The sequence below is a fragment of the Corapipo altera genome, unplaced genomic scaffold (genome assembly GCF_003945725.1).
Source record: "Corapipo altera isolate COAL_440 unplaced genomic scaffold, ASM394572v1 1, whole genome shotgun sequence".
Classification (NCBI taxonomy): Eukaryota; Metazoa; Chordata; class Aves; order Passeriformes; family Pipridae; genus Corapipo; species Corapipo altera.
Window position 1 is genome coordinate 38,667,004 of NW_020884873.1, and position 23,652 is coordinate 38,690,655.

At 39.9% G+C, this 23,652-nt stretch overlaps 1 protein-coding gene across 3 annotated transcripts in view; it reads right to left on the bottom strand.

Moving 5' to 3' along the window:
- The window catches only part of PDZRN4 (PDZ domain containing ring finger 4), a 243,348-nt gene that overhangs the window by 7,720 nt on the left and 211,976 nt on the right, over nucleotides 1–23,652 (bottom strand). For 2 of the 3 annotated variants that reach the window (XM_027668007.1, XM_027668027.1), the window contains 4 exons: nucleotides 10,162–10,260; nucleotides 7,865–7,927; nucleotides 4,240–4,341; nucleotides 749–865 (listed from right to left, as the gene is read on the bottom strand). In XM_027668007.1, the coding sequence (XP_027523808.1) occupies nucleotides 749–865; nucleotides 4,240–4,341; nucleotides 7,865–7,927; nucleotides 10,162–10,260 (381 nt within the window). The remainder of the gene's footprint in view (nucleotides 1–748; nucleotides 866–4,239; nucleotides 4,342–7,864; nucleotides 7,928–10,161; nucleotides 10,261–23,652) is intronic. The other variant, XM_027668016.1, reaches the window with a different exon arrangement.

Sequence of the window (23,652 nt, forward strand, 5' to 3'; positions counted from 1 at the left end):
TTTTATGTCTTTGGCTCCACACAGGTGTGCATGCTGACAGATCATCTGATCCAGGAGTGGACACTTACACTTTCCACAACAAAGTACCAGTGAGAAGACCCCTTGATGAAACAAAGATGTATGGTATCTTTGCCACAGTCACACCACCTACATAACATATGACCAGGTAAAAGTCAGGACAGCAGCAAGCTGAGACTATGCTAACAATATGCTTATTTGTCTCCATTAACGAAACAAATGCCGAGCTGTGCACTGTTGGTGTAAGAAAAATACACTTTCATTACAATAACACCTGTTGTTTATTTTAAATACCTTTTCCATCTTGTTTTGCAAGCTCTCTGATGCAAGGGTGTCTCGTATCTTGCATGCATACAGCGAGAGGAGCACCTATTTCAACTCAGAGGTCTAGGGGCTACACTGATAAAACTAATTAAAAACAATTGAAACAAAGTATAACATCATAAATTCTGAACAGTTCAGAATTAAAGCAAGAAAGCAATACTATTCTGCATGTTCAGAGAAAATGAGAAACCTGCACTTATCACACAGTCTTAAATTGTTTGCTAACTTGCCATACTGGGCCTAAGCATCTATTGTTCTTTTCCTTACCTACAGTGTGCCAGAGTTCACAGCATTTTAGAGACAGAAATCTATCAAAGCCTTTGACTCCATTTTACAGCATATGTCTCTATTAATAAAAAAGTATATATAGCAAAATTTCAAATTATATGTTTAGTAGCAGTCCTACCTGCTCCACCTTGTTTGCTGTGTACTGCATTGCTTCATTATGCTGCTCTTCCAACATTTCCAAGTTTAACTCCTCTAAGAATTCATTCCTTTCATCATCCAGCCACCCTTCCTCCAGCTGCAAAGAATACATTAGTATATATTTTATGTTAGCAAGGACACATGCTAAAATAGAGTAAACCCAAATGGCAATGCTCGACTAGTTCTTTTTATCCTAATGATTCTCTTCAGAAAGCCAGGCGGAAGGAGTTCACGTCTCAGAAAAAGGAGAAAAAGAAGGATAAAAAAATTGGACTCTTATGCCTTTTATCCTTTCGTAAAACAGTATGACTGATTTTCTCTCATAATGAAGGAGACTGCACAGCACAGACATTATTTCCTTTCAAAAGGTATGAAAGGCACAGCACATAATCCTGAAGCTGTCATGTTCATTACCACAGAGAACCCCCACACTAAAAGAGCGGCAATGTTACTAATAGGGCCAGGAGGCAACCGGTCTCTTTTCTCTAACAACCTCCATCCCAGTGCTGTGCCCTGCTGCTGCCACCTCAATAGAAACCTTATGCTGTATTTCTGTCACCATTTTCCCATTGATCTTCCAGGTAAACAAATAAAGAGAGTAGGGTCACAGAAAAATGTGGTGACTTGAAGGGAGGCAATTTTTGTTGTCCCAGTGTGTCTGGAAGCAAGGCTTATCCATTTGTTTGGGTTTTTTTCCCTGAGTGTAAAACAATACTTTGACATTTGGTGAAGACAGTTTTGCAAAAGGACAGGAGGGAATGCTATGTTTTCTGTCAAGTGTGTATATCCTCTTCCCGCACCCATTTTACGCCCTTCACGTCTTTCTAAACTGATAAAACAGGCACTCTGGCCTAAAACGTTACTCTTCCCATTTTGTTCATTATGCACATGTGTGAACATGGTGCACATCCATTTGTATCTGCAATTCCTTGCCAGATGGCACACTTCATTGACATGGTCAGTGGCACTCGGCTGTAACGACAGGATTGCAGCAGAAGGAAACACTTATTGTTTTGTCACTGATGAAGAAACCAGATGATGACGGTGACGAAAACATGCCAGAAGGGAAAATCCTCAGCATTAGACAATTAAAAGACTACCAACTACTCATATCCCAAGACAGCAAGAGCAATGTAGCACAGGCCAACACCTAAAGCAGAAGTAGCACTGTCTCAAAGCCAGAATAGCTCCGGTCCCAGATGTCAGTCAGAAAAGTTACACCAAGCCAGCAAGTAGTAGTTCCAAGCTGCACAAGAAGTGACTGATGCTGTGCAGCACTTCTAATTGAATACAGGCAGGAAACCAGTGTTTCCTTTACAAACTCTGTTGTGGTTTTGCCCATGTCAACGAACTCTTTCATAAAGAATATAAGCCTTTCACTATTTCCCTTGGCAAAGCTGGCCTCCTACAGTTTGGGATTAGGAGGAGACTACTTTTCTTAAGGACTTACAATTTTTGTTTGTCCTTAATGGGACTTACTTTCAAACTATTCTGTGAAACATCTGGTAATGGCCACTTGTTTTCTTTACTTGTCTTGTTTATTTTTTTCCTCAAGGAAAGAATGAACACAGCCGTCCTCAACCCTAAAGGATTCAGTTTAATTTCCCTCATTTGAGGAAACTGCAGATCAACAAATCTGGAAGATGAAAGTTGAACCTCATTTGGGCCAATCTGCTGCTTTGTTGCAGGCTCAGTATCTAACTAATGAGAACATTTCTGTGATGTTACAGTTTTTAGAATAAAACTAATATATGGCTTAGCATACATGTACACTACATACACTGCATACACATACACACATCAGAATGCACACGCAGGGGTGCGTGAGCTCCTCTGGTGCTCTGTCTCAAAACCTAATCATTCATCGTTATTCACTGCACGAATACATGGTCAGAGAAGTTTTCTTCCCTGTTACCAAAAGAATGTGCTCAGCAGTCACCCTTCAAGACTGCATTTCTGCCATTACCATTTTCTATCTAGAAAAGAAAGCCTGCTTAATCCTGCTGTCTTTTACCAGAGTCAAAGCAATGCAACTAGCAGAAAGGAGTTGACAACCTGATCTCTGACATACTCTGGCTTTTCCAAAGCTTTTGTATGAGTATGTTCTTAAAACACATAAACTAAACAAAAAAATCCAACCCCGAAGTCCCAAACCTAAACCAAACCACATTTTATAGTTTGTAAGGAGCATCTACATGGGAAGCTACATTGGTACAGATAAGTAATCCCTTAACTCAGATAGATGTAATTTTTTCGTGTTGACTAGTCTAAATAAATACAGAGAATGAACTTTCCCTGAGCATGTATCTTATAAGTGGGTGGGTTTCTGTTCCCTATTGAAAAACAATAAGTTGAAAAAATTCTTTCAAAATTCTGCAATTGAGGGTTACAATTTTGCAATATAAACTGAGGCATGTTTTTTTTTTTCCTGTACTTTGTCACCAGTTTTACAGGAATTGTTTAGATTCCTGAAAAACATAAAGGAAATGAATGCTGAAGTTGTGACTCCTTTATAACTACTCTATTGAAGCAGAGATTCCAAGTCGCACTGAATTACACTTACTTAATTTAATTTATACAGAGTATGCAGCTAGTGAGACTGAGTCAGATCAATAGCATGAGAGACAAAGGGCAACATAATCAACTCTGAATTGCTGGCAGATAGAACAGTGAAAATACAATGTCTTTATGTTTTGCAAAGGCCTACAAATGGAATATAAAGAGAAGTACAAACAGTAGTCTTCTACCACTCTACCTCTCCTTTAATCTGATGATGAATCTAACATCTGCCCCCTGCAGTGATATTAAAAATTCTTGGTATGGTAAGAATCTTGACATTGGCATAATCTTATTTTTAAAACGATAAAAATGCTTCTAAAGCTTTTGAAAATGCATCTCCGAGGATGCAAGCACGTTTTTTTGACCAAAGTGCTTTAAAACCAATTTGATTCCTGTTTGCTTAATGGTATTGTAGTGAAAGTACTATAATTGGCACATAAACAAATCATTTACATGCCTGCTTATAAGCACATAGCATAAAAAGACACCTCACCAGTGACAAGTTACAGCTTTGTGTAAGTTCATATAAATTATAAAGTTCTCATAAAAGATAAAATTGACAAAGGTAAGTATGAGAAATTTATCCCCCGAATAAATCAGAATCATGTAATGAGTAACATATAGTTTTCAAGTTCTACTTCATATTTTACTAATACCATTTTAGTCCTGCCAGCTTTATTTATACACCCGCTTACTCTGCTGGAAAAAAAATTGCTTAGTTTGGTGAAAACAAGCCCTAATAATATCATATTATTTTCTTTGCTAGCTAAACAGGGGAAGCTCCACAACTGTCTGTTTGCTCCTTTTGTCAGTAACTTTGGCATTCCTATTTCTTGGCAGTTCATTAGTTACAGTGACAGTGAATGCATGGTATAACCCAGGTTCTGGCTCAGTGCATCTATTTAGTCTAACCTGCATCTCCGGTCTTGCAACCAGCAACACAATTTTCTTGCATTCTTCGCTGGAGAGCAGTGCCACTGCCTCTTCACGATTCTGGACATCTTGGCCATTTATCTAGAAAACAAATGAAAGCAGCACATTAGTTTCTATTTCCACAAAGCAACGCACAATAAAGGGCAGATATCAGCTCATTTGTGCTGAATGTATGGACAATGAAAATTGTGCAATGGGTTCATCTTCAGCCCCTCAGTGGTAAGTGCCTTCGCTCAATTATGCGCTTACTGTAAGAGCTGTATTGATCGTTGAAGGATGGTGGACATCAGAGGAAGCAGTTATGTTCATAAATGTCCAACCTGCGCCCTGGTAACATACATCTAGCAACACAATTAACCAGCCCCTGACAGGTGACGTTCATCTTTCTCCGTTCAGAGTAATGGAAGTGTCACTCTGAGATAATAGTGCTGGTAGAAGCAAGACTGGTAATGCTACAGCTGAAATCAGTCACACTGTATTCTGGTAGAGAGCCAATTAGAGAGCTACAGTATTATCTCTCACCAGGCAATACTTACAGGCCACTGCTTATTGCCGCTCCATTTAATCATTTCATATTTCTGTAGACAGCTTAGTAGACAGAACCACACAAAACATATGTATCCCCCTTACAAGAGGATAATCAAAATAAAAGTGGTTCTTCCATGAGACTGTGCTTTTCTTGCTACCTTTCTCCTATTCTGTCAGTCCATTAAAACAACCACATCCATGACTACATGGTAACAAACACAATTTGCATTGTCCAAAACCCTTTACTGAGGGCATCAAATAAAAATCTTATTTCCCACATGTATTTCATTTTGTCCACTTCACAGCACGAGAAGAATTATTCTCATTGTGGCAACAAAACCTCAAAAATTTGATCTATTGGGAAAAGGGTGAAAACAAAATCGGAAGACAGAAGGATCTGAATACTTGAGGGGAAAAAAAATCTAGTGATTCAATTTCAAAGTAGCAGAAACTTCTGGTTGTAGATGAAAGAGAAAGTTGAATATGCATATATGTTGAAAAGCATATATGTTTGGCCTGACTCAAAATACGGCTTAAATTCAGATTAAAGAAAACTCCAGTGTACCCTGATGACCTAACTGGCAATGAGTGAAACGTCTGAGACAGTTCAAAGCTTACACAGCTGGGAGACCAGACAACCCAGGTAACACAGTGCTGCTCTAACCTGAAAAACAGAGATGCAACCACAGAGAGGCTCAGGAGCAGGCTTCCATCTTGTGCAACACATCCCCAGCCATGGTGGCCACTCCAGTGACTCTTATCAGCTGAGTAACTGCTCCTTGGGGACCCCAGAGGGGGCAGCCAGGCTGCCCCCATGGAGGTGCCCACCCTGCCTCAGCTGCACCGTCATGTGGGATGAACAGGACTTCAGCCTGCCTCACGGCATCTGACCCTGTTGGACAGCACTTAGACTGGAGGGTCACAGCTAAAAATAGCAGAAGTTTAGACAAGTGTCACTAAGACTGTCCTTATAAAACATTTCCCTTGACTTTGCAACATTTCATGTAAAATACTCAGGCAGTTTTCAGTTGCTTAAGGAAACTGTGAAGGTTGGTAATTTCTGAGAATGAGAAAGGAGCAGTTAACAGCCTCAAAAATGAGAGGAAACCTACTGTAATTTTGTGAGGAATACACAAAAGAGAGAATCTCCCTCAACCAATGCCACTTGTCACCCACAGAAAATGCCCCCATGCTCAGGGATCTGTCTCTCTCCCAGCCTCAGTGTAATCCCCCCATAATGGCACTGTCACCTTCTATTTCTCTGAGTTACCTCATCAATAAGAGTAGATAGAGGTTCAATGTATTTTCAGATATGAAAGTAAACTCCACATAACTCTCTGGGTGTTAACTTTAATGATCAAACTCATAGCTATATATCAGCATTGACATTAAAGTAATGCTCCAGTCCACAAGAGGATGGCAGAATTATCTATGTTTTCTCTCATCCCCAGAGCCTTTACTCAAAATTGAAATGAATTTCATTAGGAACTGGAGAACATTCACCTGACCTGCTGTTGGCTGTCCACCCAGAAACTTTACAAAGCAAGGAAAGTAGCAGAAAATGGAAGTACTCTCAACAGAGTAGTTCCTTATTTTGACAAACATAGTGTTGGAATGAAAGTTGTTTCTACTTGGTTGAATAAAAAAGGAGTGTTTTTATGATTTTTGAAAGTTAAAAATACTGTTATATCCTGTTTTCTTTCTTCAGTAGGTATTTTACAGAATGACACAGAAGGCAGTGCCCTGACTTTCCTCTCCTAGGTGCACCACCTGGCATGGTCCCTTCACCCCAAGTCCTGCTGAGGACCTCACTTCCCTCACACCGTGGCATCTGTGTCTTCTGGGGGAAAACATTGTCCTATGAATGTTTTTACAGTCCCAACCACACAGAGAATAAACCAGCAGCCCCTGAGTGAGCCCTGACATTAAAATCTAATTTATTATTTCCTCTCCAGATAATGGGCCACTTTGGCAAGCCAGGTGGTAGACTCCATTGTGTAGCTACACTCCAAAAGGTGATGTAAGCTGAACCAGGATAAGAGATACAGCTATAAGTTTCAGCAAAGACATTTCCTGCACAAATGAAAAGCTTTTAAGGAAGGAACAGACTGATCTTGTGACAAACTGAAAGCTCATGCGTTAATGAAGGGCAATCATGGACTATGTTACAGAAAAGCAACCTGTGATCACCAGGAGCTGCTTCTGGGGTGTCAGAGAAAAAAGGTCAAAATGCAAGGGTAATCAACTCGGAACCCAAATTAAAATGCTACAATACAGCAAAGAGTTTCCTGTTTAGTGATTCTTGGTAGCTGTTTTGTGATTTTGCACTAGGGCAAAAAATGCACTATCCACTGTCTGTTAAAAAAGGGAAACCCACTGCCATTCTAGCTACTTCCCTGTCTGCACAGGTTCATTTCCCTCCTCCAGAGCCAGGAGCCAGCTACCCTCCCCCACAGGAGCCATGCTGTATCACAAAAACCTCTCTTCGGGGCAGCTCTTTCAGTGAGTAGATAACAGAAATGAAGGGGAAAAAAAAAGCCAGGATGGTGGATAAGAAAACAATTCAGAAAAGGGTTGTTTTATTGGGGAAGGAAAGAAAACATTAACAAAGGCTTAATGAATCCCCTACTTAAGTATGTTCAGGATCATCCTTCTCTAATAGCACATTTTCTGTATGAAAACTCTTATCATCTATGCTCAGCAGAAATGAGCTTTACCGAAATTTATGCGATTGGTGAATGAGCAGCAAATCTCTGACACTCATATTTATGTCTGCAGGATCCTGTTTAGAATTTGACACTGAGATGAACGTAGTAGAAATGAGATTTTCTAATAAATATGGGGGAAAAAAAGACATGGGATGTAAATGCATGAACCAGAACGAGTTTGTCAGTCTCACTTTTCAGTACACGCACTCTAGCTCCCAGCTATTGTGTTAAAAAATAGACAGACATGGATTTTCTCATCGATCACAGTAACAAAGAGAACTTCCTTCCCTCATTAACAGTCCACAGAGAAGATGGCACTGCATGTTTGTCTAAAGAATGAGTTTAATGAAGAGTCTGTTGACACATACTTGCAAAATGCGGTCTCCTTCACGGATCCGTCCATCTCTGGCAGCAATGCTGTTTGGATCAACCTGCACAGGACAATATCCATTAACTGAACATGAAAAGATTTTTACAGGAAATTGTAACAGGTGCACAATTGCATGATTAGAAAAAGTACCATTTTTACACCATACAGAGGCAATCTGAAGTTTCCTTTAGAGTCACATGAACTCAACAGTTCTTTAAAGGATTGTATAAGCTTGTTTCAGATAAAAGGCCTCAAAACAGAAAGGGTGAAAGGGTTGGGAGCGTATGATTTTCAGATTAATACTTTCCTATGCCACTGCCAGGCATTAACCTTCAGCTGTCAGAGCATTGAAAATTAATGACAGAGACCCTTTTCTGTGAAAGTTCACTATGGACTGAGGTGCTTCTGCAGCAATTGATACCTCTATACAAATGAGCCTGTCTTTGGGAAAAGAGCACAATTCTTTTTCTTCCATGGAAACAGTTATTATTAAATTATTATCTCTGTAATCAATCTATTGATTGCTATTTCCTCTGGAATTTTGCAGTTCACAAGGAAACATTAAAAAAACCCAAAGGATCCACACTGTATAGATCACTCACAGGTCCTGTATAACGTTCCTAGTCTGAACCAATTAACTTTAAGTTAGTTTAAGATAAATAGATGTTTAGGTCTCCACTGATAGTTTATCAAAGTCACTACAGCTCATCTTTGAGCAATGACCTAGTGTTTGCTGCAGGGCAATTCAATCTATCACCTTTCATTTGATAGTTATCTAAAATAATTTATTTTGCCTCAACATGCCATAAGCTATTTTTTCAAACCAAACATTTGAGTTAAGCATTGGGTTCACAGGTTACATCCTCTACATCTCAGATATTATTTTCGTCTTGTGCATTGTCATAGAAAAAAGAAATAAACCTGAAGTGCTCAATCAAGTACGAAAGACAATATAATTACATTCACTTTCAAAGGTCTGAAAAAATTCTACCATGTAGGAAAACCAGAACATTTCAGATATAATCCTGGAATGTATTAAGAGATTCATGAACTTTCTTTGCCCTCACAAGGTCAAACAGACTTTAACAGCAGTGCTTATAAAACTGGTGGAGGACATAGTCTTGGGTAATTTATATTAATTCCTCATTCTTTTTCCAAGGCTGTGCTTTTCAGTTTCTTTGACATTGCTACTGGCCTGTGAATATGCAATCTTGCTTTCATCCCCAGTCACTGATACATAGGAGAATTGTCTTTACCAATCCTCTCTGTCCATGAGCTTCACTCAGAATTTAGAATCACAGAATCACATAATTTCTCAAGTTGGAAGGGACCCACAAAGTTCATGAAATCCAACAACCTTTTCCTCACAGAACTACCTAAAACTAAATGATATGACTAAAAGAATCATCCAGTTGCTCCTTGAACTTGGTCGGGTTTGGTGCTGTGACCACTTCCCTGGGGAGCCTGCTCCAGGAACCAACCACCCTTTTAAGTGAAGAACCTTTTCTTAATGTCCAAATTTGGCTCAACATGTTGAAAAAGCAACAAATTTGGATCACAGTTCATGCAGAAAAATCACCAGTGAGCTTGGACTCAGCAGTGACCTTGAACTCACAAGCGTTCTGCTTTACCCAAAAAAAACTCCTCTTTGAATAGCTGGAGACTCAAAGGGACATAGTGTTCCTGGAAGTCCTGCGGACTGACCCGTGAAACACTAAAACCCTGTGCTGTGTGCCACATTTTATGAGTGAAGCAAATGAAATCTGAGTATTTCCCATTTCAGTATCCAGTATTCTGTTTTTTGTTTTTCCAACAATTCATCTCCCAAGCTACTCTCTCCACCCACCTGTGGTATGTCTGTGTGTACCACAACTGTAACAAAAGCAAAAATAATACAATAATGACTGACCACTGTTATGATTGCCAAGGCTGTAGCAGGGGGAGAATGCAAGCAGAGTGTGGAGAAGGCACTTTTCTCCCTTAAAGATCTTCCTGATTTCCATCATAAGGGCACATTTCTTTCAAAATGCAGATTATGCACAGACTGCTTTGTACTTCCCTAACTATGATGTTGTAATTAAAAGCACTTACATTAAAGAAGCCCACTTTAATAACTACACTGCTTGGATAACATGATTTAAACTGATAATATAAATTAATTGAGAGTGACACAAGCTGGTTGCAGGCTGACACTTCTGCACTCTGGTCTCAGAGTAGTTGCTTGTACATTCCCTGGCACATTTAGCCCTCCACCACAAGCATCTCCCATGTTCCTCCCCAATGCCATGTCCTTACCTCACTGACATAGATTCCTGTGTCCTCCTCATCATCGGTTCTGTAACAGACAGTTAGCCCCAGCTTCTCTTGGCTGCCAATGCGACACAGCTCCACCTCCTACAAGAAAATATACAGGCTTGTGTGGTGGCTCTTACCAAGTGTGGGCAAAACTGTGCAGCACAGGGCAGCACCAAGCTACTGACATCCTCATACTGTATGACCTACTCATACAGCTCAGTCTTAAGATACAATATTTTGTCTGCATCTTTAAGGGGGAAACTATTCTGAGAACTAAGAAGGAAATTCCAGTACATTGCAGGTTCAAGCTATATAGAAACTGTTCAGTAAGACAGGCCAAACTGAGAAATATAGCTGTGCTTTGATTTTGCAGGTTTTTGACTTTTGGATAATAGAAGCTGGCTTATAACAGATTGCATAGTCATTCTAGTCCCACCACACCAGCTATTGGTTTATAGGATATGAGACAGACTGGCTACACATCCATCAATCCATCACACAAGTGCCACTCCCTTATCACAGCAATCCGAGCCATAAAGCAAAAAGATAGCCTTCCATTAATACCATAATTCTTTCCTTGGTCAGTTTAGGGACATAGCTTCAATGCAGAAGCTGTTAGATAACAGAAGGATCCTTCAAGGAATCTCCTGTGGAGCTGAACAGCCTTGGCATCTTCCTCAATTGTGAGGTGATGCAGAAAACATATTTTTAGTGTCAGTTGTCCCAGCAGTGGCATCTTATTAAAAGTGCAAGTTTTAGGGCAGATGGCACACTGATAACTACTACATCCATCCATCTGAGTTGAGCATCTTTAGGGTTTCTTAGAGGAACTGTTCACAAAAAATGCAAAACTGCACTTGTCTTGAACACTGTGAAAAAAACAATTGTAATAAAGCAGAATGAACCCAATAACACAGAGTATTAGCTTGGTTGCAAATGGGAAACTTTAGCTGATATTTGTATTTAAAGGGAGTCTGCAAGTGACACTTGGACCTTAACAGCTTCTCCTTCTGAGGCTGTGCAATAAAAGAAGAGAGACCAATCTGTGCTTCAGTTCTCAGTCTGTGATACAGAGTTTGTTCCTTCCCATCCTCATAGATGTCATGCAGACTAATCCACAAACAGGTACAGGGTGCACAGCAGTGGTGACTCACTACTGAATCCAATGAGTTGTGGGGACCAGGTGTCAAGATGCCACAACGTACAGAAGAACCTGCACTTCACACACATGGATTAGCCAATGAGCCTCGTGACATTTTCATTTCAGCTGAACATCTTTCACAAAGTGCACTGCTACGGTTTACTCCCCTACCCACTCACCAATGTACAAATCTACGTATGTTTACTACCTGCACAAACCCTGTAAGCTTCTCCCTGGACTTTGGACATTCAACGTATTAACAAAAAGTAAGAAAATGTAGAAAAAAACCCCCACAAAGCCTGTAGTATTCTTTAGTTTTTATTAAAAATGGCAGGAGGTTTATGTAGCATGGAAAAGAGTGGAATTATTAACCAGTACACATTATACATTGGGTTTGAAAGAAGAAACACAAGATAATGTTTTATTAAGGAAAACAACTACAGTAACCTGATTTTGGCATCAGAAGCAAAAGTGTGTGTACTGAAGAGAGGCCTATTCAAAACCCATAATAATTGATGCCTCCACAGGGAAAGAACACTTGACTAGAACTGTAATATTAGGGAGAAATTACAGTAACAAAATGGTTTCAATTACAGCAACAAGGTATACTTTTAAGGAATAGAGAAGCTTGTGGTCCCGTGGAGGCCTATAAGGAAACCTAAATACACCATAAAAGACTGAAACCGGGACCTTTAAATCAAGGCAAATGAGGATCTGTGCACAGGCAGAAATCCATTGACTTTCACTGTCCTGCTGGCACAACCTCCTGTATCCCCACATTAAGGTTGGACAGGGGCCCCACGGACTGCTTTGAACACAATTTCTTTGGATGGGAACAACCTTGAAGTTCTCATGGATGATTTGTTTCAAAATGTTACTACAAAGCTGTACCAACGTTTCAGGCTGCAAACAAACTGAATCCTATCAGTGTACTGGCTCAATGAGCAGAATAATTTAACCATTTAGGGCATGAAAGAACAAAGGAAAATGAGGATGACCCAACAGGCTTCATCCTGGGAGTCCAAGAGATTTGCTAAAATTGTCTCTGGGAACCAGCTGATGACAAGTAGTAGTGACTAACACACTCTGACTGGGATGCAACAGCCCTGTCTGCTCATAGTACCTGGGCTACCACGGGTTTTGTTTCTCCATTCTAGTAGCAGAGTTTAGAGCTGAGATCAGTACTCGGTGTTCTTGGATTACCTCTTTCCTAAATGACTAAATGAGGTGGAGTCTGATGACTGCGCACGGCTGTGGCCACTTAGAAGGTGTAGATACCTAACACTCAGATACTGGTACTTTGTGTGAAAAGCCCAATAACCATTTCATATTTTTCAGTCTAGATGCAAGTTCATACTCAAATAATATCTCATTCAGCATGAGGGAGAAGTTGGATGAGGTCTCTTGCTTTTCATTGGAAGTCATTCCAGATAACTGTATTTTGCCCATGGCACATCTGCACTACTAATCTCACAGCATCATCTTTTTAACCAGGAACACGATATCCTGGTCACAAGCAAACAAACCAGAGTTGAAAAAACATCTATGGAAAATTCAAAAACACTTTGCATAAAATATTAAATCATCTCTAAGAGCAAAAGCCCACAAGTATCATCTTTAACTCTGTGTAACAAAAACATCAGAAACAATTACAACAGATAAGCAGCAACTGAGACACTAGAGAATCTGGACCATCATGGTCAAATACAAGTGACATTGTATTTTGTGACAGATGCTTTTTAGTGTGGGAGTTTTTTTCACGGAACCACAGAATCACATAATATGCCGAGTTGGAAGGGACCCACAGGGATTATTGAGTCCAACTCTTAGCCCTGCACAGGACCATTCCCAAGAGTCACACCATGTGCCCGAGAGTATTGTCCAAATGCTTCTTGAACTCTGTCAGGCTTGGTGCTGGGACCACTTCCCTAGGAAGCCTGTTCCAGTATCCAACCACTATCTGGGGGAAGAATCTTTTTCTAACATCTAACCTAAACATCGCCTGATACAACCTCAAGCCATTCCCTTGGGTCCTGTCACTGGTCACCACACAGAAGAGATCAGTGTCTGCCCCTCCTTTTCCCCTCACGAGGAAGTTGTAGACTGCAATGAGGTCTCCCCTCAGATTCCTCTTCTCCAGGTTGAACAGACCAAGTGACCTCAGCCGCTCCTCCTATGGCTTCCCCTCAAGGCCTTTCTTCACCATCTTCATTGTTCTCCTCTAGACACTGTCTAATAGCTCTTTCTTATATTGCAGTGCCCAAAACTGCACACAATATTCAAGGTGAAGTCGCCCCAGTGCAGAGCAGAGCAGGACAATCCCTCCCTTGACCGGCTGGCGATACTTTGCCCGATGGCCCCCAGGACGTGGTTGGCCCCAGTGGCTGCCAGGGCACTGCTGACTTATATTCAACTTGCCATTGACCAGGACCCCCAGGTCCCTTTCTGTGGCACTGCTTTCCAGCATCTTATTCCCCAGTCTATATGAACAACCAGGGTTGGCCCATCCCAGGCTCAGAATCTGTCACTTTCCCTTGTTGAACTTCATATGGTTGCTGATTGCCCAGTCCTTTAATTTGTCAAGGTCTCTCTCACTAATGGTTTTTAACAGAAGAAACAGTAAGTTTGGCATCAGTACATTTGTAAGAATGTAACTTCCCTCTCTGAAATCCCTTTAGATACGTGCACATGTGTGCACGCACACGCAGACACCTTCTCTTTGGTTTTGTCAGTGTGTATGTAGGGACTGAACTGACGTCTTCAAAACTCAGCATTTTAAAAAATCTACCAAAACAATATTTGGATATTCATGAAGAGTGCTGACAGACAGATGGTGGGAGGAGAAGGACTGAAGAGAGAGCTCAGGAGATGACAGCATCGCTGTCTTTTGGGCACACTGGGGCAGCCGCCTCTCAACACGAAGAGTATTCTACTGCCAAGTGACAGAAATCAATGCCAAATTGCTAACTCTTTGATTTGCTGCTTCTTTTCTCTGTTTGGGCAGTACAAAAATTCAGTGTATTGCCACAATTTAGGAAACACTTTAAAGTGTTTTGCCAAAAATTATTTGGTTAAAAGACAAACATGGAAACTAGAATAAGGACTACCCCCTCTTGAAAGACTCGGATGCAAATTTCCAAAGTAGCTAATTTCTTCAGACATGGGAAGAAAGAACAAAGAGGTGCTGATCATGCTTCTGAAGGTTTGAAACTGGTTATATTGATCATCCTCTAAAGTGATGGAGGAGTGGCTGTAGCCTGTGGCTCCTGGCCAAAGGCCGACATTCTTCAATGATGGAAAAGCAGTTTACAGACTATCAGCCTCAGGAGACATAAGATCAAACAATCAGCTGTCACCTCTTTGTGGAGGAAGACTAGGTTACTACTGTCATTTCTCTCAAGTGTTAGAAGAGTAAATTATAAACATCAGCAAGTGGGTTGTTGGCTTTCCAGAATTGCTGAAAAAAGGTTAAATGCTATAAAAGGAGACCTTGTAAAAGTTAGCAGTTAAAGTGGGTCTTTCTACTAAGAGCTAGATTACACAGAGTAAAGATGATGGTCTGGTACAAAAGAGACCATGAACCCTTCCATGATCAGTCTTTTAGGGGGAAGAAGAACTATGAATTTTTCACATTTTCCCTCCACACACTGGAAAACAGACTACAACCTAAGAGGGAAGTTGGTAAGGTTTCTTCTCACTGCGTACAGATGTTGACAAGAGTTATTCACCTGGTGACCATGTGCTGGAATAACTGCACACATGGAAAACTTACTCTGCCACATTTTGGTTTGCTGGCCACTCTGCCAATGGTGTCTACTAAGATCTTTGAGTCCCTCCCCACTTTCTGTCAGGATTAGCTACTCCCTGTTCAACACTGTCCACTCCATTTAAAGTGTGGCTGAGCTCTGTCATTCCCTCCCACCTCCATTCAAACCATCCCACCCCAACACTTTTCTCTACCAACAGAATCCTTCCATTCTCATCTTCAAAACCATCTCAGTTCATTCTTTTCCTAAGGGACCCTTAACCCATATTTCAAACAGTATCCTCACTCACCATTTTCTCCTCTTTCCCACCAAATGTTTCCATTCTTATTAAGTCCCCATGTTCACACAGCCCCCACATCACCTTCCTTTTACTCTCACCTTATAACTCATCCTGTTATCTCACCTATAGAAATCTGTAAAGAAATTACTGTCTGGTAATCAGAAAGTCTCATCTACTAAAGTGACTGCTTCACTCTGTATGAAACACACAGACAGTTGAGCACTGCTAAAATAACCTATTATTGCTGCCACTTTGTTCTCCTTCATCTCTCTCATCCTCTGATTCGTTGTCTTGCCTGCCCCCTCACACTTCTGTGTGACGAGAAGAAGCTTTTGTATGGGTAAGAAATAAGGCAAACAAGAAATTAGAGCTCAATACAAATTAGTGGCAATGAACAGCAGGACATACTCTTCCCAAGGTAGGAGACTCTCAAAGCCCATACAAGAACTTCCAGTGTTTGGAGGTAACAGGGTGGTTTCGAAACTCATAATAAACTTGAGATCTAATGTGTCGCTTGCCCTGGAACTTTCAGGGAATGGTTCAGGGAAGCCTTGACACTCTCTGTGTTAATATTATTTTTGTTGAATTTGACCTACCATATTCACAGTTAGTGAAGACATTGCATGGAACTGTAACTCCTGGGCTGCTCTAATGCAATGGAGGTTTAATGAGACAAACACTGCCCCAGCTCTAATCTAAAGGGTTTAGAGTCCAGTTGTTAGACAGTATAATGTTGTGTCATCTCATTCTATGTCCATTTTTCATTTTTGTCCACTGATGACTTGTCATGAAATACAGGAAAACTAGTTTACTGTATGAACTGTAGATCAGTATAACTAATTAAAGCCATTCAGTTATTCAACATTATTTTGCAGTATGAAAAAGGTAAACTCTACACTTGGTCACCTCATGTCCAAACACACATCTAGGACTAGGGCTCTCCTGAAACTATGTTGACAAGGAAATGTGCCAATCCCCTTTGCAATTTCTTAGTGTATGGAAACACAATGACCCATTTCCAGATTGGAACCCTTTAATAAGAAATGAGGATGAACTTATTGATATAAGTAACTAGTCACAAGATCAAGACATCTAAAATTTTTGAAAAATCATTTGGTGTACTTGAGATTAGTGAGCATATGTTTGAGATTCTTCCCTGGATGATGTGATACAATGAGGAGGGGAAATTTCCCTACCTTCTCAAATTCATCACAATTTTTTTTTTTAAATTAGTAAGATCTTGCCTCATAAAACAGGGTTTATTTAGCAGGTTTCCACAAGCATTTTGATTTCAAGTCCTTATTCCCCATTCAATTGTAACTGCTTTGGTGCAGTCATCTCATGTTTTCATTACTTGTTTTCGCTACCTATAGGCAGAAACCAATGCAAACACTACCAGAGTAGCAGCACATAAAAGAATAAATGCAGAATGTTTGAAAGGCACTGCAGAAATACTATAAATATTCCACATCCTTCTAATATTCCCCACCTGCCCTTATAGCAATTTTTGCACCCACTAAAGGGACCAAAATCGTCATAGCTACTGAGTTTTCTTCACGCATACAGTATATCAGAGTAATGAGTTCCATGAACTGTGGTAACACCATTAGAAATGGGCAGAATGGAATCAAAACACAACAGTGTTTTTCCTAAATGGACAGTGTGTGATCAGTTAACACTTAAGTCCTCATTACGATGAAAATATCATCTCACCATTGAGACACAGTCAAAAAACAAATTAATTTTAATTAGTGTTACTCTCCAGTGCAACAGAACCTGTGATTCATAGTTCAAGGTTTATATTTTTGCTACATGGTAAGACAGATGATCCTAAACATTTTCAGTTTGTGATACAGTTAACTATTTAATATCTCAGCACTAACTAGCATCTGCTCATCTTATTTAGCTCCATTATCTTTAGAGGAAAAGATCAGTATAGTCTAGCCTGTAAAACCAAAATAGTCTAGCCTGTAAAACCAAAACCAAAACCCTCTTCCCTTTAAACAACTTCTTTCTCCTGAATGGGGGAGAAAAAAAAAAAGACAGAAAGGAGAAGGGAAGCTTTGCTATTTACAAGTGTGAAAGACATGTTTTAAATTAGGAATCAACACAACAGTACATACACAGTTTTTAGAAAAGGAAATCATCACAGCATACTGGAGAAATGTTCCTGCTGCACCAGCAGAAAGATAAAATGCGGTCAGTCTGGAAAACTCTTTGTGTGGTGAAACAAACAATGCAATTCAGATATGCTTTATTTAAATACTAAAATGTATGAAAGGTGTCTGACAAGTTCCATCTACAAAGCCCACAGTATTGTAATGTTTTCTTAGGCAAAAAATGTCCAAGAAATGCAGTCTATGGTCATGTCTGTCTGTTCAGGAATTTTTCTGTACCAGCAGAGGATTATTAGTACCTCTTGGACCAAAACCAGATTACAGTTGTTCAAGGGGGAAAAAAAAGGTTATCTTCATAGCCACACAGAACAATGCAATTATCACCAATTAGTGAATTACTGCCCATTGCTAAATAAGTGGTCGTATGCAGACTCTGAAACAACCTCAGGTGTGAGGTGAAACATCTTTATGTTCTACTCCTCTACAGACCACTACCAGGCAGAGCTCCAAAATCTTTACGTAATTTACTTGATAGTGGGATGACCTAAGAGTTTGCAAAGGCTAAAATAAACCAAGCTTTAACTGAGAACTTTTATGATTATGACCTTGTTTTCCTCAGTTTCTCTCAGAAGCACTTGTAAAGCAGTGTCTTTGTGCCAGGCAAGTTATTCTATGTCATAGCCTTGACTGCACTTTGAGAAGAAATCAAGGCTTATTGAATGCAATGAGGGGCCCAATATCTGATGATACAAGGTGGAGGACCATAGCATTTAGCATAAATTTTAAGAAAAAGATAAAACAAAACCAAAATAATAAAACAAAATAAGAGAAGAATAGTTACTTTTATCTTTGCTTTTCCTTTTTACCTGTAGTAATAGCTGAGAAGCTGCTTTTAATGTTCATCTTGCTAATGGTATAATTGACAGAATGAATGAAGCACAAAAGGCCAAGAACAGAGTACTTACAGAATAGCTCAATGAAAAATTAACTGAGAAAGTACGTTATAGTCTGACTTACTTTAATAAACCAGTTACACCGAAAAAAAAATCCTAATTCATCTGAGCTAGTGTCACTCTTCTGAGGCATCAAATAGAAGTGCTCAGGGACTACAAGGACTATACACACCTTAAAATTAAGATTCTTTCTTCAGTATCATCTCATTTCTCCATCTTTATGGGTGAAATCTATCTCCAGTTTATACGCATGGCTGAATTTTGGCTGCTTTTCATACTTTCTGTCAGGGTTACTACAGGAAGGTTGTCCTATAAAGTAAGATCAATTTTATCAACCTCTTGCTAGTGGTTTCTGTAAACTATGGAAATCAAGTAAAGCTTGGTCTCAGTCTCATAACAGTGTTAGGAATCCCAGCTCTGCAGTTCTTGTCCCTGGTAGTGACGTAAGCATTTGGATCATTATCAGGCAGAGCTTCAAACAGCCAAGCACGTAGCAGCATCTCGCTAATAGCATTCACTTTCTTGGCCTCTTCCTCCACATGACTGCCTTTTTCAGGCTGCCAAATCACTGGTCATATACACTGCTACCTTCTGCAATATTTAATCTTCATAATGCCACACACTCATCATCACTGGCAAGTAATTCTACTTATGAAATAAAAATAAATAATGTGAACAGAATCTTCACTCTTCGTACAGGAACACTTCAATCTAATGAAGCCCTAGGAGGGTAGAGAGCTAGCAGTGGAGCTAATAAAAAGAAAAGTTATTCTCAAATTCAGAAGTGATGAGAATGTTATATGTTATATTACATGTTACATAAACTCATATGTTGCAAATGAGAATGGGGGTAAAACAGGAAATGACAGTCTGGGTTTGTAACAAAAAATAAAAAAGTATCATCAGCAGGATAAAGTGGTTCTTTACACTTCATTTTAAAGCACAGTTTATTTCACCTCTGAGTTTGTACCATGCAGGAGTTGTGACTGTTAGGTACAAATGATCAGAGTGTGTACAACGTGTAAAACTGCACCACTTAAAACAGACACACTGTTTCAAACAGGTATCACATTTCACACTAGCCAAATGATGCTGCCAACACTGTTAGCTCTGCTTTGTTTAGAATTTATGTCTTTAAGGGTGACAAGAAGTAATTTGTGGAAACTCAGAAAACAAAGAGGTGTAAGTCCTAGCATTAGCAGAAGTCATCAAAACAATCTATTTTAAATATGATGATTTTTTTTTCTTATGGGTTACTTATCTCTGTTTAGATGAAGAGAGTCTGTGGTGCTTCCACTGTACATTTAACAAAGTAATTTCATACTAAGGTAGGTATTTTGCTTTCAGGCTTGAGGTGGGTGTTAAATATTTAATTCATTACTTGTGTGTGCATGTGCCTGTGTGTAAAAATTTTTTGTATGACTACGCAGGTACATACAGTGTGTATATATCTGTATGTAAGTGCATGCCAGGCTGGTCAGTTACACTGCAGAGAGTCTTTCCTGACAATCATCAAACAATTCATTTAAGAGCATGATTACAAATCTTGAAAAGACAGTGACAGGTTATATGCTTATAATGAGAAAGCGAAACAGTCAGATGACCACAATTCACAGAACCAGAGCAGTGACATTTACAGCCATCTCTGGACTCTACTACCTTTTAATGACAAACCACATAGAAGACTAACTATTTAACTGCAAAAAGGGAAATGGCAAAAGGAAACAAGAATTTTCAGTTTGCTAGAAGAGCTCATCTGTCATAAGATAGATCAGTCAAACATTAACCCCTTCTCTCACTTTACCTCCAAGACGATTGTTTAGGGTGAGTTACTGTACAGAAACAGCTCACAGGAGAGACTATATAGAGGAAATGCTTATCACTACAGCTTTGTTACGTGTGCCAATAAAAAAAGATCAAAAACACCTGGGATTCTGGGACTGCCAGACTGAAAGCAAATAATACCACAGGCAAACAAAGGCAACCTAGACCTGAGAACTATTCTAATGCCATCAAGAGTTATGCTCTCCTGTCAAAGGGATTTTCCAGGAAATATGTTAATGTCTATGTAACACAGGCTAATTGTAGGCTATGTTGCAGAAGTATTCAGCATGAAACAAACTGCAATGAAATGGCCTTCTCCTTCACAGGTCACTGCAGGGTCCCACTGCATTCTTTTCACAATGAATAAACTTGTATTTAAAAGTTTGTGGGGGATTTAATTTACAAATACTGTCCTCTTCCATCAAAAAAACAATGCTTCCATCAGAAAAGCAAAGCAACTCCTCTAGTACCTTCACCATGGAAAGTAACCAGTGCAGCAGGATTTTAGAAGATTAGAGTTCAGTTTCAGAACCCATTTAAAACCCATTCTGCAAATGCCTATGGAGATTTGGTAGAATTCAAGGTTTCGCTTTGACAACATTCTCAAGTTGTGAAAATAACCTAAAGAAATAAGTTCTTTTTCCCTCTCTCTAACAGTCCCAGTATGTTCTGTTATTCAGATTTTACATAGACAGGCACAACCACAATGTACTTGGGGCTATTTGGATGAAAATAGAAAAGCTATGGAGCAAGACAGAGCCAGCCCAGATGTAAAAAAGTTGGAACTGCTGGCAGGTGTGCTGTTACAAATAAAATTACATTCCCCACTGTCTTCTCACTTATCAATTTTGACAGAAGACTGTCCTGACTTCACATAAACAGCATCAAAAAGGACAAATCACATCAGGTGTCAGATTTGCCAGAATGGATCTGGTTTGTAGCTTACCACAAAGAAACAGAGGGTTATCTCCATTCCACATAGTGGGATGAATCAATGCTCAGTTCAAGGGGTGCGGGTTCTACCTTATAGGTTAAATTTAATCCTAATTTTTTAAAGTCTGGTTTAGAGTTAGGAATCTCTGACACAAGATTCATTTACATCAAAGCAGAAAGGACAATTATCAGCAAGCATTTCTCAAATGCATAATCCAACCAAAACCAAATATAACGTAGAATGAGAAATACTTAAAAACAAAATCACTTTCCTGCTAAACCCTGCTTTATAGTTACACTTAGAGCCACATGCTGTTTTGTGTCCAGACATAGAATGGTCTGGGACAGCAAGATGCTGTAGACAATGATAGCAGTGGTAAAAAAAAAAAAATAAAAAATATAGGTGCATATAGGCACCTATTAATGAAATATTATCTTGCAACTGTGAGAACAGAGTTTGGCTCTGTAGGTGATAAATCCTTTGATACTAAAGAAGCTCTATTGGATGTGGGATTTCATTCTTACTCTGCAGGTCTGCAGTGAAAATTTTTGGTGTGTGCTACTCTTCTACATAAAAAATCAAACAATGAAGTAACTTGAGGCATGGTATGCCTGCCAGTGGATATTCAGCAGTCTGATGTTTGATGATCAGTAACAGTCTGAAGGCCATGAGTGCGAGGAGGAAGACACCATGGTGTCAGCTGAGACTCCCATCGGGTGAGGACAGGGAGTAGACAGCAGTCACAGAGCAGATAGGGGAATGGGTTCGGCTGGATGAACGATGGAGCTGGACTAGAAACGTGAGAAACTTTTGATCACTATGCTATGAACAAATTCAGCACTGCAGTGGGAGGAAGGGTCTAAGCATATGGGGATGAGATAAATATAATTTTTAATTCTGTGGGCCTGGCAAGACTTGTGTGGCCTGTCTGATTTGCATTTACAGGATATTTTAGCTTGACGACACATAGTGGAGTTTACAGTGAGTGTATTTCACATGGAAGTCAAAGAGGGAAAAAAGAAATCCTTTACAGATTACAGGCTTCCTGGCTGCTAAAGGCTCAATAGCTGACAGTCTATCCTCCAGGAAGTCACAGACCTCCACTCAAAGCTGAGTTTTCCCCCTTAGCTAGCATGCATAACACCAAATCTTCATATTCCTGTCAACAATACAAATCCCAAAATCAACCCTTATGAGAAGTATTAAAGACAAAATACCCTAAATGCTAATAAAAACCATTTTCCCTATTGTCTGAATGTAGTGGGTTGGCTTTTGGATTTTTTTAGGCCTTCCTTAGCAATGGGGGTCAGAAATCTAAGGAAGTATTCCATATCATCCTTTAGCGTAACACAACATATAAATAAGGCACAGATAAGAGAGCTCACTCTCTTCTCTCTTCTGGTGGCTGAAGGTGACAGGTCTGACACAGTGGATGATCAAACTTACTGGAAAGTAAAATATCCACTTTCTTATTTCAAATAAGTCATGGTATCACTTTTCTCCCTAATTCTTCCACCTTCATATTCATCCTCTTTATTTCTGTTCTTTTGTCATGGTGCAGTATGGATGCTAATTTAGTAGAAGTACTTAATTGCATGGTGAAAACTGGCAAGGCAGCTGGAGTTGATGGAATTCCACCTGAAGTCTGGAAACATGGAGGCCAAGCACTCCATGCTAAATTTCACGAGTTTGTGGTGCGCTGTTGGGAACAAGGTGAACTACCATCAGACCTTCGTGATGCAGTCATCATCACTTTGTACAAGAAGAAGGGAGATAAATCAGACTGCTCAAATTACCGTGGTATTACTCTGCTCTCCATTGCTGGCAAAATCCTGGCAAGAATACTTTCGAACAGTAACACCCGCTATAGCAGAAGGAATTCTACCTGAAAGCCAGTGTGGTTTCAGAGCCAACATGAGTACCACAGACATGGTATTTGTCTTCAGACAACTGCAAAAGAAGTGTAGGGAACAGAACAAAGGTCTCTATGTAACCTTTGTTGATCTCACCAAGGCTTTCGATACTGTGAGCAGAAAAGGTCTATGGTAGATTCTGGAATGTCTAGGATGTCCCCCCAAGTTCCTTAAAATGATCACCTTCGTTCATGAAGATCAGCACGGCCAAGTCAGATATGATGATGCACTTTCTGAGCCCTTTCTAATAACTAATGGTGTGAAACAAGGTTGTGTTCTTGCACCAACCCTATTCACAATCTTTTTCAGCATGGTGCTCCAAAGGACCATGGCAGACCTCGATGATCAGGATGGTATCTACATTTGATACCGTACTGATGGAAGTCTATTCAATCTAAGGCGACTGAAGGCCCACACCAAGACCTTAAACCATCTTGTTCGGGAGCTGCTTTATGCTGATGACGCCGCCCTTGTTGCCAACACAGAAACAGCTCTGCAGTGTTTAACATCCTGCTTTGCAGACGCTGCTGAGCTCTTTGGGCTGGAAGTCAGCTTAAAGAAG